This window comes from Grammomys surdaster, unplaced genomic scaffold (genome assembly GCF_004785775.1).
Source record: "Grammomys surdaster isolate TR1022 unplaced genomic scaffold, NIH_TR_1.0 188, whole genome shotgun sequence".
NCBI lineage: Eukaryota > Metazoa > Chordata > Mammalia > Rodentia > Muridae > Grammomys > Grammomys surdaster.
In genome coordinates this window covers 3,894,643-3,909,892 of record NW_021604633.1, presented here as the reverse complement: position 1 = coordinate 3,909,892, position 15,250 = coordinate 3,894,643, and the positions used below count along the sequence as shown (strand labels likewise).

The 15,250-nt window shown below is 45.5% G+C and overlaps 1 protein-coding gene across 2 annotated transcripts in view; it reads right to left on the bottom strand.

Annotated features, from left to right (window-relative positions):
* The window catches only part of Eipr1 (EARP complex and GARP complex interacting protein 1), a 115,897-nt gene that overhangs the window by 9,525 nt on the left and 91,122 nt on the right, over positions 1–15,250 (bottom strand). For both annotated transcript variants that reach the window (XM_028768867.1, XM_028768868.1), the window contains one exon: positions 12,565–12,664. In XM_028768867.1, coding sequence (XP_028624700.1) covers positions 12,565–12,664 — 100 coding nt within the window. The remainder of the gene's footprint in view (positions 1–12,564; positions 12,665–15,250) is intronic.

Genomic DNA, 15,250 nt, shown 5'->3' with positions numbered 1-15,250 from the left:
CACACACACACACACACACACACACACACACACACACACACACACACTGCAAGCCTCACACTTACGATCCATCAGCATGCTGATTAGCTAAGGAGACCAACTCTGAAGACCCACAGATCTTACTGTCACAAGCCTGACCCTTCTTTCATACCCTTCACAAAGAACTGAGGGCCATCTCTGCTCTTGTTCAGAAGGCATTTGCCCTGTTTAATGCGGACACACTGAGGCAGTTATGCAGGTACCAGAAAAATACCCAAACAAGAGGACAACATGAGGGAGGAGAAAAGAGAATCCTTAGGTCTTTGGGGACTTCGGGAAGGGATTAGGAACATTATGAGGGAGAGGCCTTGGGACAGTGTTAGATATAGAAGGTGGGACTGGGAGAGGCCATGGCAGCCACCGTGAAAAGAACACATGGACATATGTAAACTGTGTGGCTCAACAGCCCCTTGCACCTGGTGAGAACGTGGCAGTGAGGTAGGTGAGCACGGTGAGCCACTAAGTTCGCATGAGACAGGACACACAGCAGCAGTCTGCTCAAACAAACAGGTAGCAGCAGCATAAGGGGTATGGGTATGGTGAAGAGTCAGGGTCTTGATGAGAAGCCAGGAAGGGGATGGAAGTACAGGTCATTCTGCAGGCCAAGTCTTACAATCCCCAACACAGGCAGCTCACAAAGCAACTCAGGAAGAACGAGAGGAAGAGCCCACGAAGCCTGAGATATCTCAAGATCATCACAGTTAGGGTGGTGGCCAGAGATCTGGGCAGATGAGTACTAGGGACCCCAAGACCTCACCCATTTTTGTCCTTTCTCTTACCCAGCCCAGTCTTCTCAAAGCCCAGGGAAGAAGGAATGATGCCCACAGAACCTGGCAGGCCACACTAGCAAGGTATAAGGCAACTTTCAGAACTCACCATAAAACTCCCACAGAATGGTAAGGGATAGCCAATCAGAGGCAGACAAAAGGGGCCAGCGGGGTGAATGGTGAAGGCAGGCAAAAGAGGGCTGTTCCACTAATGAGACTTGGGTCCTCTGCCCTCACTGTATTGGGCTCATGGTTCCTTGGTTTCCCTTACTTTTGCAGAATGGGGACCTCAACTCTGCTACCAGAGTGCATTTCTTTTCAGTTAGCACAGGGGTGGGTAGTGGGTGGGCTACTATGACATACTCAGCACAAGGCCATGAGGGAAGCTAGGCTTGTGGCTCAGTGGCAGACACTGTTTGCCTAGTAGACACAAAGCCCAGCTGTATACCCAATATCGCAATCAACAATAAAAGAAGGCACATAAAAGGAAGGCTTAGAGCTGACTGAGTTACAAGGGGACATGGCAGAACAGGTGAAGAGCATACTGAGGTCTGAGGTCTGAGGAAGAAACTACTATCATGCTGCATAGGAGACAGAGAATAGCGGCAAGAAGCACAGCATGGCACCTGGGCTCTGAGACACAGGAAGGTGATGAGACCTGGCCACTATGATGGAATGCAGTTACTAAAGAGGAGGCATAACGTCGATGCTACATCAAGAAAGATCTAAAAGAAATTCTCACTAGACAATTTCAAATACGAATACCCACGTGTGTGTTACCATAGTAAGTAAGGATGCAGAATGGCTAGCCTGGGGTATTAAATGATGGCAACTTAGGTTTGATGTCTTCATCTTCAAACACAGTGTGAATAAAAAAGTTTTCCCACAGTGTCTTCTCAAGGTTTACTCAGAACCACTCAGTCTAGTCTCCTGAAAACCTAGTGTTCTGGTTAATGACAGCTCACTGGTGACAGAGAATATACTAAAACACATAAGCTCAATAAGTAGGGATGGCTCATTCTGCCTACTCAACAGAGAGTTCTCATCAATTTCCCATTAAGCATATTCATGTGCTGTCTTCAGAAAAATGAAAGCATAGGTCATGTCAGGTTTTTGAAGATTTATTTTTATTTTATGTGTGAGAGTGTTTGCCTACATGGATGCTTATGTACCACATATGTGTCTGATGCCCCAGAACCAGAAAAGGCATTGAATCCCCTAGGAATGGAGTTACAAATGGTTGTAAACTATCATTTTGGTGCTGGGACTCGAACCTGGGTCCTCTGGAAGCTAGTGCTCTAAACCACTGAGCCATCTCTCCAGCTCTGGCTCATGTCTTTAAAAGGTTACAGGTTCAAGAAGGGACAGAGCAAGCTCACTGGTAAAGCTGTATGGAATGATGCCTGGCATGATGCCAGGAGGAATGACCCTCCCCCAACCTCACAACAGAACCTCACAATGTTCACCCCACTCCATGAAGGCCCTGTGGCAAAGCCTAGCCAGTGGGCTAAAGCACAGCCTACTTCCCCTGTTGAATTTTACATCTGTGGACAGGTCTACATTTCTGAAACAATAAGCTATTAGTTAATAAGTCATCAACCAACCACCAATTAATCATACAGCCAAACAGCAAATGCTGCCTCCTCACGCTCAGTATCTTCCTGGAGGTAAAGGTTCAGGACAGCAGAGCCAGGCAAGGTATACAGAGCTAGAGCCTAGTTCATTTCCTTGATTATATCACCAAAAGTCACAAGACACAGATGAGAAAGCCATGGATGTCTTGAGAATTCAAACCATGAAGAAACCTAGCAAATGTATGGTGGGGTCCAGTTAGCAATGATGGTGTACCGTTCCAAGATTTCCCCAGCTGTAATAAAGAGTGTAGTTTCTTGAGGGGCAGTCACAAAAAGGAGTGAAGCACTCAAAGCAGAGGCAAGAACAGGAACAGGACATTGTCAAGGCGGCCAGGAAACCGAGCTATAAGAAGACAAACTGTCTCTGTTGGGGCTGGAGACAAAATGCCTATGGCTGGACCATACACAGTCAGAAATAGCCTCAACAACTCACTCTCCTGGGCAACTGACCCCTAGTCAGCCCCACCTCAGAGACCAACCACACTGTGAGAGACATCCTGAAGAGGCTAGCCAGCAGAAGCTGCATCCTCCAAAAGCAATGTTGCTGAGCTTGGAAGCAGGTACACCTCCAGTCAGTCACTAGCCCACAGGCCCAGAGACAGTTCATGTGGACCACACCCAGGTCTCAAGAGGTACATAAAGCCCACACATCAATCAGTGTTCTGGCCAAGTATAAGACAGCAGCAGAGGCCCTAAACTGAGATATCAGGAAGTTCAGAGGTCAAGGCAAGATAGAATAAAAAAGAATCCCAAGTTTAAAGTCTCCATAGGGCCTCCCCCTTACTTCACAGACGGGAAGACTAGACCTCAGATGATGTGGGGAACTCACTCATGGCCAAGCAGTCAGTTGAGGGGAAACCAGGACCCGACCCCTAATCAGGCTAGTGTACGGACTCCTGAGGCAAGGAAGAGAAAAGGTAAACCTTAGAAACAACCCGCTCAGAGCAGCTGCAGCATATGCCACAGGATGGCCATTAACCTGTTTCCCTGCAGCATGGAGACGGCTCAGCAAGAACTCCACAGGGGATGACAAACATTGCCATGTTTTCAGCACTCAGAAATATTCAGGGCTTCCTGGTCCATAATGGATGATTAAAAGCATCTAGCAAATGTTTTCAGATGAAATGTCTCTAACACCAGGACACAAACAAAAGTAAACACCATCCAATGAACAAAATACAATCACCTGTGTCCTTCTTGAGCTCACACAGGTACATTTCAGAAAAGCCTCGGAGTTAGAGTAGTAAAGACAAAAAGCAGCACGTTCACCACCATGGCCACTGAATCAGTCAGGAACAAGCACTACATTAAAGGCAGCCCTGCAGAGGGAGGCAAGCACCCCTATCCCGCGCTTCCTTCAAGAAGAAGGGGCAAGGCTAGGGTGCCTACAATGTAGGCAGCACCAAGCAACCTGCGAAGGCTGTGTGTGTGAAGGGCGAGGAAGGCGCAGCTTATGTGACTAGTTAGGTATGACATGGGGATGTTTTTGACACCTGGACAGAGGACTCAGCTTTCTCATTGCTGGTACTGTGGGGATCTTGATGTGATGGCTAGAACTGCTGCAGCTGTCTTGGCAGCATCATAACACATCAGTGATACACAGATAGGGCAGAGCAGAGGGATGTGGAGCAGGAGACCTTCATGCTACTGACAAACTGAACCAATCAACCCTGGAACTGCTTCGTCTTCTTTCTTGCATTGCTGTCCAACCCTTTCTTTTCTTAAGCCCTATTGTGTACTCAGAGCCAAATACAGACTGTCATCTTGTAACACCATCTGAAAGTACTGACCCCACCCACTCACCCACTCATCTCAGGCTAGGAACTCCACTAGAGTGGTCCAGCTCTGCTGATCTGAGGATTAGCCTAGGCAGGTCACTAAGTCTTAAGAGGAGTGGCATCTTCTAATGGAATTCAGATGCACAATGGAGACAGTCCTTATAAGACTGGGTACAGGGATCAAATAAAAGAAAATATCACAACTGTCTGGTACATGGTGGCTAAACTACACTTTTTTCTTCACTTTGTCATAGTGTAACACACAACACGTGGATCATTTCAAGTGCTCTGGGTTGCCCTGGGAATGAGGTCAGAGCAAAGGTACAGTCTGTGTACAGACAGTGGGACTGAAATTCATGTAGGAGCCTGGGTGTAAGAAGGGCAGACTAACCTGTAGGAAGAAACTTCAAGGCTGTGGCAGGGCTATCATTGGCTGCTTGTAACCAGGCTTACAGTGAGAATCAGAAGCTAAAACAGCAAGAAGACCTGAAACATATGTACTTTGGGTAGAAAATGAGCATACTGAAAAACATGGACAAACTAACATAGCTTCTAAAGGGACTAAAGTTACTAGAAAAACCTCACTTTTCAATGGAACAAAAGGAAGTCTACTTGAGGGCACCTCAGGAACTGGACAGATCCCATGGGCTCACAGGGATGAAAGAACAAACTACAGAACAAATTTCCCTTGAGACAAAGCACCCCAGGATGCCCTTCTTACAGAGGCAGCCCAAACACTGTTCTTGTAGGATTCCTTTTGCTGTGTTCCACCACCCAGGCGCTCAGAGGCTGCTACCAGTCCAAGAAGACCTGGCTGCCACTCAAGCTGGCAGAACACCCTGGCATGATCCACATGATGCTAATTGTACAGGGATGCAGAAAATGAGAGCTACAGGGTCATGGAAACTTCCTCCAAGATTTGAAAGGAAAGACTGGGAGAGCAGGCAGTGTGTGGAAGGGCCGTGTCCCCAAAAGCAAGGTCCCTGAGAGAGTAGTGTGGACTAGAGGGTGAAACCAAAGTTGCAGTAGAGATCGTAATATGTTGGGGTAAGAAGAACACAGAACATCTACAAGGGAAAGCAGTGGGGACTGAATAGGGCCAGCCCAGGAGAAAAGCCCTGTGCTCTGCAATTGGTCAGGCCATAGGCACATGGCAGCCCAAGTCCTCTGGCCTTCACATCACACAGCTGTGTGCTGGTTGCCAGACTTGAAACTAGGGGTTTTAACATTTGTCCTCTGAGTTCCAGTTTTGCCTTGGTCCAATCTTTCATTGCTGTCTTCTTGTTCTTCTCTTTTGGAATAGAGATGTTGGTGTCACTGTCTATTGAAGTAAGCAATTTGTTTTCTGAATTGTATAGGGCACACAGCTAAGAGTGGCCTTGAGTCAACATGCAAAATGTTTGAAACGTTAAGACTACACATTGTTAGAGATGAACTTAAGACTTTTTGCATTATAAGAAGGCCATAACCTTTGGGGGTCAGAAGAAGAATGTTATGCTTTAAATATGAAATGCCCTCTCAGTCTCATGGTTTGAATGGTTGGCTCCTAACTGGTGGTGCTACATTTTGGGAAGATCTGGAAATCATAGGAGGCAGGGACTAGCTGGAGGAAGTAGGTCACTGGGATGTGCCTGTTAAGGTTGCACCTTGTCTGAATTCTGTCTTTGTTCTGCTGTGCTTTCTGGCCACCATGAAGGAAATGCTTTGCTCTGGTCTCTGCTCCCACCAGGGCGTGAACCGTTCTGCTCTACCACCATAATAATGGTGGGCTGAAACTGAGCAAAGTATGTCTGTCTTCCTTCTACATCATTTGTAACAGGAACCAAACAGAGCAACCAAAGCTAATGCAACCAAAGACCTGGAGACGAGGTACAGATGGAGTCCGGCTGTGTTTGTGTAGAAACCATTCTTGTGACATTGCACATCAAAGGATACAGAAACCAGTGTGTCATCTATATACTTCCATCAAAGGCACCATGCTCTCTGATGGTGTACTCTGAATTGTACTCCACTGGCTGGTTTAAGGGTCTGGAGGGACCTCCTAGGAAAGGAGTCTCCTTGCATAGAAAATACACACAGATATAGGTGGCAGCACCATGTAGTAGAATTGTGTTTCACAGCTGTGTACTCAGGTTATACCAGACACACAGGCTCTACTTGCTCTTCCCCTTGTTATACAGAACATCTTGGTTCTGGAAGGCCACATAAGCAAACTCATGGGTTTTTACCAGGATGGATCAGAATGCAAAGCTTGTTTCTATGATACCATTAGACCTCTGAAGGGACCATCCTAGTTACAGTCAATTCTTTGGCCAGGAATAAAGACCTTTTGTGAGGAACAACTAATGCTTAAAGAAAAGTAAGGCCACACTGTGCCCATCATTCATTTCATTTTGTTTTTTGAGGTGAGGACTCTCTAGGTAGCCCAAGATGACCTTGAACTTGAGCTCTTCCTTCTTGGATCTCTCAAAGAGCTGAGCTTGGACACACCTATGTCTTTCATGCTTATATATTGATCATCACTTGTTGACTTTAAGAACATCATTTATTCAGGACATAAACACAACATGCTTTTTGGCATCTCAGTTTCTTTCTTCTCTAGCTCTTGCCTCTCTGCTCCAGGATCTTTGGTGACCATTATCAATAATCTAGTCTGGACATCAAGTACTATAACATCCCATACACGCATACCTCTCTGCACCCATGCATCTATGTACCCATTCGTCTACCAGAGCACCTATCCAGGCACATACCTATCTATGTAGCCTCTCACTCAGAGGCCTACCACCTAACACCCACTTACTCACCTATCTGTCTGTCAGGTATGCATCAAGTGCTATCCATGCCACTGTTAGGGATTCTGTCCTTATACAACTCTGCTATGACATTCCATGCTCTCTAACTCGAAATGCAGATGAAGATGCTTGGACAGTTGAGCAAGGCAATCTGCCCAGGCTCATCCTGTTACAGAGCAGCATTCAACAGGCCTTTATCCTAAAGCCTGCAGTACCACTCTGGTGATAGGCATTCCCTTGCTTCTACCCCTTTACCTCAGGCCTGACCCATGCCACGGCACTGTCTGTCGCCATAGGTCCTGCAGTGGGTCACCTGTTAGATGTGGAGAGAGGGGCATTCAGACTTGAAATTGCACCACGACTCCAGTGTTAGCAGCTCCTTTCCATAAACATACTTAGTATTGAAGATGTGGATCTACTTGTTGCCAGGAAGACGTCCCTACGGTTGGGGACACCAGCACTCAGCTCGTGGACATATGACTCCAGTGCTGGGGATCAGTGGATTATCTGAACTGTTTACAAAATCAAAGGACACAGATGGCTACTCAGTCACAGTAGAATATGTACTTAGTAAATTACATAACTCTGCACCTTAAAGACAGTTTGCTTTTAAAAGAAGATAGCTTCACATATAAAGCTCAGCTCTGAATTCACTCTATAGTAACAAGCAGACCATGAACACTTGATGCTCCTACCTCAGGCCCCCAGTACTTGTGATGGTTTAAACATGCTTGGCCCAGGGAGTGGCACTATTAGGAGGTGTGGCCTCGTAGGAAGTGTGTCACTGTGGGCATGGGCTCGTGATCCTCATCCCTGCTCCCTGGAAGCCAGTCTTATCCTGTTTGCCTTCAGAACAAGATGTAGAACTCTCAGCTCCTCCTACACTATGCTCTCAACTTGATGATAATGGACTGAACCTCTGAACCTGTAAGCCAGCCCCAATTCAATGTTGTCCTTATAAGAGTTGCTTTGGTCATGGTGTTTGTTCACAGCAGTGAAATCCTAACCAAGAGATTACTCAAAGCCGGGCTGTGGTGGTGCATGCCTTTAATCCCAGCACTTGGGAGGAAGAGGCAGGTGGATTTCTGAGTTCAAGGCCAGCCTGGTCTACAGAGTGAGTTCCAGGACAGCCAGGACTACACAGAGAAACCCTGTCTTGAAAAACAAAAAAAACAAAACAAACAAAAAAAAAAACAAAAGAGAAAGAGAGAGAGAGAGAGAGAGAGAGAGAGAGAGAGAGAGAGAGAGAGAGAGGGATTACTCAAGTTCCAGGTGTGCCACTACACCCAGCACAGCTGTCCTATGTGTAAGTCTGCTGGCCTGTGCAACAAGCCCAGGCTGTAAAGGCGATACTTACTTTCATGATCCACCAAGGATCACAACACATTGGACTGACAGTCTCATAAGGAAATCTGTTTTCCATTTATTTTTCACATTTCCACCAAAACCTTTACAAGCTTCATTGACAATCTTGTTTTCAGCACATTGTTCCAAATCGTTTTTTGCCACAAATCAAAGTCACCCTCTCTAGGCACAATGTCACTGACCACTGCAGTGAATCAAACTAAAGTCATGAGCCAGTTGCTGAGATTTCCCCTTCCTGAAGGATAGAGACAGGGCCTGGACAAGTGAGGACATTGGGAATCTCCATTGCTGGAATAAGCAGGTCAATCCTGCATCTGTCACTCATATCGAGTCCCCTGCAGAAGGCTCCTTGGCCTCTTTTGACCACTTTAAGCCTTTTGTTTTCATCTGCCAAGTCAGAGGGTCAACAAACACATAGCCATGAGGCCTCTGTCTCAGTTTAAATGTACTCAAACATGGGTGAGAAGTGACTGCTCACTGCAAAGCTGCCAACTGCCTCTCCAAAGCTGCCAGGAACCACTTCTGACATCAACTAGCCTAGATCTGGCACACAGCTGGCTCTTACAGGCCAGCCTTAGCCCTAGGTCACAAGAAATGCATGGAGAACAAAGCCTAGCATCTTCACTGTGGAGTCAGCCACTACTACTCATCCTGCCTGCTTGCTTTCTTCCTCCCATTTTTCCTGGAACTGGCTAATACACAACATTCATCCATATAGGTATGGTGTTAAGGTTTTTCTTGGATTAGAGACAACAGAATTCTCTTATCATACAGGTCTCCAAACATAAGGCAGGAAAGGGAGACACCAAAGGAGGAATCTACTAATAGAAGGTACAGTAGGCCCCCTTTCCTCTATTCTTTCTGCTCTGCAAAGCCAAGCTGTAGCTGCTGTAAAACATATAAAGCAATACCAGGAGGAGGAAAGCAAGAGGCTGGACAGAGTTATTCCCGGGCTTTCTTTAAGCTTTACTTGTCTCAGATGTAAAGCCAGAAAGGCCACAGCAGTAAATGCCAGCAAAGAAGACCCAGAAATGCCTTATGGAAACCTGCATACCTCTATAAAATGTGCACATAAGTCAGGAAACTTTTAGATAGTAACCACTCCATTTCCATCTCAGGAGAAAAGCTCTAAACAGAAACAGAAACTCTCATACTCACCTGCCTGGTAGGAGGCACCATTATCCCTTTGGGTGAGTCTAAGATGTGAGACCTTAAATAAATATAGCCCCAAATGACTCACAGACCTCAATGTAGAACATAGAAACATAGGCCCCAAAAGAGACCAGGATGAAAAAGCCTTCAGAATCCAAGGTTCCTCCAGTTCTCAGGCTTAAACTCCAAGAGGAACAGTACTGGGTAAGAAGTAGCAACTGGGATATAAGAAGACATGGGAACCTCACATGCATTGACAATGTGGGAGAAGCCGAGCTCAACACCACATGTCATGTCTCCGTTCTGTGACATTCTAGAAAAAACAAAGCTGAGCAAACAGTGACAAGGCAAGAAGATGGGGGGTTCCCAGAAGGACAAGAAGAGAACAGAGAAAACAAGCTGAACACTGGGCCTTGAAGGCAGTGGACACCCTTGCAGGAGCCCCAACACTGTGCATCTGTCTGGACCATAGGGTCCAACTTAAGGGCAAGCCTTGTGCACTGTGAATTTGGGGATATGATGCAACAGGCACGACCAGGAAATGCTGCCTGGGTTGCTGCTGAGGGAGCCAGGCTACTGATTATCTCAAGTCTCTGCTGTTCTGGAGATCAAATTCAGGGCCTGCTAGCACCGTGTTCTACCAGAGTTAGAGCTCTGGCCTGTTAACTTCTGATTTCAAATCAGGGGCTCACTAAGTTGTCCTTTCTGACCTTATACACACTCTTTAGTCATGAAAGCCTTAAAAATTATAATTTTCCTGCCTAAACATCTTGATTAGCTGGATTATAGGCCTGTGTAAAGTCTTTTTTTTTAAATGAAACTCTCTTGTGGGAGAAGGTACAAGATGGTGGGATGGCAGGGTGTTAGGAAGAGAAATAACAAAAACTTTTTCTTTCAAAAATGTAATAAATGCTAAACACTAATATGTATGCTAATTAAGAATGAGTTGGGTGCGTAGGGAGGTGGGAGAGGATCTGGGATTGGAGGAGGGAATAAATATGATTAAAATATGTATAAAATTCTCAGTGAATAAGTAAAAACATTAAAAAGGAAATCAAGGAGAGTATAAAGCATGTGCATTGTGCAATCCCACGCTAAAAAGATGAAAAGATAGGCAGGTGACACGGCAGGAGAAACACTTCCAAACTCCATCCAGTTCTGAGAAAGGGAACCTAAACCTGACAGAAATGATTCCTGTCAACACTGATCAGGAACTTCAGAAAGTACCCTGTCTCTAAAACATGTTTTGCTCCTTCACAGGTGGAACCTTGTGTAAGAGCCATCACCCAGAGGAAGTCCTGTGTGGACCCTAGCAGAGGTGGCACCAGGCTCTCTGCTTTCCACATGACAGAACCACTGATGTCCACAGAGCTGAAGACAGCAGGATGTGAAGCTGAGCGAGCAGATGCAGGCAGGGAGGCCGCCCATCCCTTCATCGGGGTCCACACACCCTACAGACCCTCACACTCAGGCCTCCCCAGGGTTCAGCTAATGATTATAAATGGCAAAGGAGCTCCAATTTAATTGCAGAAGGTAATGATGCAGTGAGCATAAGATTAAATTTACCACAGAAGGCAATATCCTCAAACAATAGACGAAGAGAAGCCAGTATGAGGAAGCTGCAATCGATGGGAAGGTTTCTGTATTAAATACCACGGCACTGGGTCACAAAGGGGTATTGACAGAACTGCTGACAGCAGATAAAAAAGGGGGAGAGAAAACTAAATTGGTCTCTGCAGAAAATAAGTTACAGATTAATCACCCCGACATGAAATGCTTTTGCGATGACTTGGGGTGTGAAGATGTGTTTACCATCTGACCACAACGCAGGACAGCAAAGGGCAAGTGGAGCCTTCTCAACTCCATAGGGTGGCCCCTTGGGCCTCTGCTGGTCACACCCCCTGCCAGTGCTTGGGGAGGCTGTGCTAGGTCTTCCCCAGCCTCACAGCAAAGCCTGCTAGGGGAGGAGTATCCTTCTTCTTCTGAAAACTGTGACAGCTAACATACAGCTGAAGAAGGAAGAGTGCTGGCTGATTACAGCCCAGCCCCCACCTAAGGGTGGAGGCTGCGAGTGTGCCCCCACTGTTGGGCCTGTCCACAAGCTAGCCCAGGCACTACCTCTCCTGTCTGACCTTTTACCATAAACACTCCTGTGGATTTATCATACAGAATGTGGTGATTTGTCTTTTTTAAATAATTTGTTTCCCTTAAATACTATCAGTGCTCTAGGAAAACAAGTCAACTCAAACTTTAGACAGCGTAGCCTGAGTTTTTAAGCATTAAAAAATCATTATTCTAAGAAGTTTAGCCTCCGCCTCATATCAACAATGATGCACCATCACCCATGTTCTTTCTCTCTTTAACCCTAGGGCCACTGTTAATACTTGAAGGCAACAAGACAACAGAGAGCTCAGGAAGTATCATGGGAACAAATAAACATAAGACATGGCCACCTGAGGAACCCACACGCTAGGATGCTGTGAAGGGTGACCACGTGGCCCCTGGGGACATGACAGGGCTCCAGAGTTTTCTTCTTTCTCCAATTGATACTTTGACAACACATACAATGAAATCATGAATGCCTGTGAACATACACTTTAAAAAAGAAAGATTTAAGGGACCAAACATGAGAAACACACACAATACTTAACTCTACAGAATACTCAAAATGAGTATCTGAAAGCCAACTGACTCCCAAGAAAGTGCTAGAATTTATTTTAAACTTAAAGATAGCCAACAATGTGAAACTAAGCTTGCATAAATGACCTTCCCCAGAGTATGATTTTCATTTAAGAGAACACTCTGGAACCTGAAGCTATCTTCAGTGAGCCTCAGTACCACTCACAGTGCTTTCAACTTATACCCACAAGGCCTAGCACTCAGTTCTTGGCTTGAAGCCTCCAGACCTGAATCATTCCCTATATGATAATTAATTTCGAAATTCCAAATGTGAGGATCAGGAAGTGTGTTCTGAATTCAGCCAAAGGTGCAATTCCAAAGCTCACCCAGTGAGAGCATCTTCCTTCTTACTCACCACAGCCTGGCTTGAGCTGGGCTGGAGGTCCCACAGCAGGATGTGGCTGTCAGCTAGGGAAATGACCTTCTTCCCATCCCCCATCGGCTCCCACACGACACTAAAGAAAAACAAATGCCGAATGTTAATATGACCCTCAAGGCTATAGCCCACAGCTTTTACACACACACCCTCACCCTTCTGCAAGCTCTTTCCTGACCCAAAGGCTTTAGTGTTCAGTAACACTGGCATCTAATATCATATGTCAGAGACACTTACATTGTCTCAGTGTTCCCAAAGTTGTATGTCAAAGCTGTGATCTAGCATGAGAGACACAATTAAGGTTGGAGATCATGAGGGTAGACTCTCTTGATGGGACCTAAGTCCCTGTAAGAGGAGTGAGCAGAATTTGCAGTCCCTGTCACTCTGTCTACCATGTAAGAACAGCAAGAAGGCAACTATATAAGTCAAAAACAAAGCAAACAAAACAATAAATCTCACCAAGAATTAAATCAGCCAATACCAGAATGTTGGCCTTCCAGCCTCATAAGCCACAAGATGACTCCAGTGCTCACACTACACAGCTCACTAGTAGCTTAGGCACGAACAGCTGGCCCAGGAGGACAGGCAGCTGGAGAAGGTACAGGGAGAAGTTGATGTCACATGTCTTCAGTGGGGCAAAGGCAACACCTTGTAGGGTTCAGTAGGGCAGAGCTGTGAACTGCACCTATACTCCATGATCTAGGTGGGCCATCTACCTGTGACAGAGCTATTTCCCTGTCTGAGCCAATCCCAGCCAGCGACCCTACTGTTGCAACCCAACTACTCTCACCATGGATCTATAGTGAGAATTTTGGTTTCTTTAAAAAACATAAAAATGTTATGTGAATATGTTTTTGTCTTAATCCTAGGTGTGGGTATGTGGCAGCTTCATATTGTCCATAGCAGATGACATGATTTGCCTTGTGCTCTGGCAAGGGCATGATTCTGCCAGCTGAAGATAGTTTACGTTTGAAATTCTGGGGACGCTTGAGAGGGTATAAAAATGTCAGAGTCCAGAGCAGCTACAGTTTGTTAAGTGGCCATGAGCAAAGAGAAAAGAAGAAATTGGATATTCTAGTGACTAAAACCAACATTGTCCCATAATATTGACGCACCTTTCCCCCTCTAATCCTTCCTTCTCTTATACCTAGTGTTGGGAGGCGGGGATTGGAAGGAATAAGGGTCGGGGAGGGAGGCAGATAAGAAACCCAATAAAACAGCAAAAAGCACAGTTATGGTAACAAAAGGCAACCATCTCAGAGAGCTGGGGTGGGTATGAGCAGGGCACAGTCGAATGAGGGTTCCTTTTCCTCCACATCCTCTTCAGCACTGGTAGGCTGCTTTGTTGATCCTTGCCATGCTGACTGGGGTAAGACAGAATCTAGAGTTTTGACTTGTCATTCCCTAATTGCTAGGGACAATGAACATTTTGGAAATGTTTCTTAGACATTTTTACTTCTTTTGAGAACCCTCTGTTCAGATCTGCAGCATATTTTTTGATTGCAAAACAAAATATCCTCCCATTAGATCAAAGACCAAACTGTGAGACCAGAAGCACTGAGACTGCCAGAAGAGAACGCAGGCAGCACCCGCCTGCCCGCCTGACAGGACACAGGGGTAGGAAAGGCATTTGTGAATAGGATTCCATGTGCCCAGGAACTGAGGCCAATGACTGGCAAGTGTGACCTCATAAAACTAAAAGGCACATCAATCAACCTAGACGATGCTGAAGGTGAGAAAAGGAAGAGGAAGAACACAGAATGGGAGAGACTCTTTGCCAGCTATACATCTGACAGAGAGTTAATATCCAGAATACATAAAAATCTCAGAAGTTTAAAAAAAGAAGTAGAAGAAAGAAACTGGAGTTAGAGGGAGTTGGGGATCTAAACAGAGTTCTTAAACAAGAAAGAAAATGCTAAGAAATATCTCAAAAAAATATGCTCATCATCTCTAGCTATTAGGGAACCTCAAACCAAAGCAACTTAGAGATTCCATATTACTCTGTCTAAATGGAAAGATCAACCACAAATGCTGGAGAAGATGTCGAGACATAGGAAATCCTCATCCACTGTAGATATGATTACAGACTGGTCCAGTCACTCTAGAAATCAGTGTGGATTCCCTCAAAAGGAATCTATTTTAGCCTAAACCCAGCTACACCATTCTTCAGCACATGGCCAAAGGACCCAACAACGTGCCCTACAAATTCTTAAGCCATGTTCACTGCCACAACACCCAGAAAGTGGAAACTACCTAAATGTCTTTCAACCGAGGAGCATAATAAAACTGTGGTGCACATACAGATGGAATACTATTCAGATATTTACATTATGATTCACAACAGTAGCAAAGGCACACTTATGAAGCAGCAATGAAAATAATTGGGGGGGGTCACCACAACATGAGAAAATGTTTTAAAGGTCACAGCATTAAAAAGGTTAAGAACCACCACTGGTTTCATGAAATGGTTGTTATGGGTTCTTCTCTGAGATCCATGACTTCACTAGTCCTGGGGCGCTAGCTGGGTTTTTAGTACTAGGCATGATTTCCCTTTTGTTGAGTGGAGCTTACTTACAACTAGAGAGCTGTTGGTTATTCCCAAAGTCTGCAAGCCACTACTGCACCCTTAGGATTAGTGTGCCATACTGGCTGCTGCTTCAGCTCA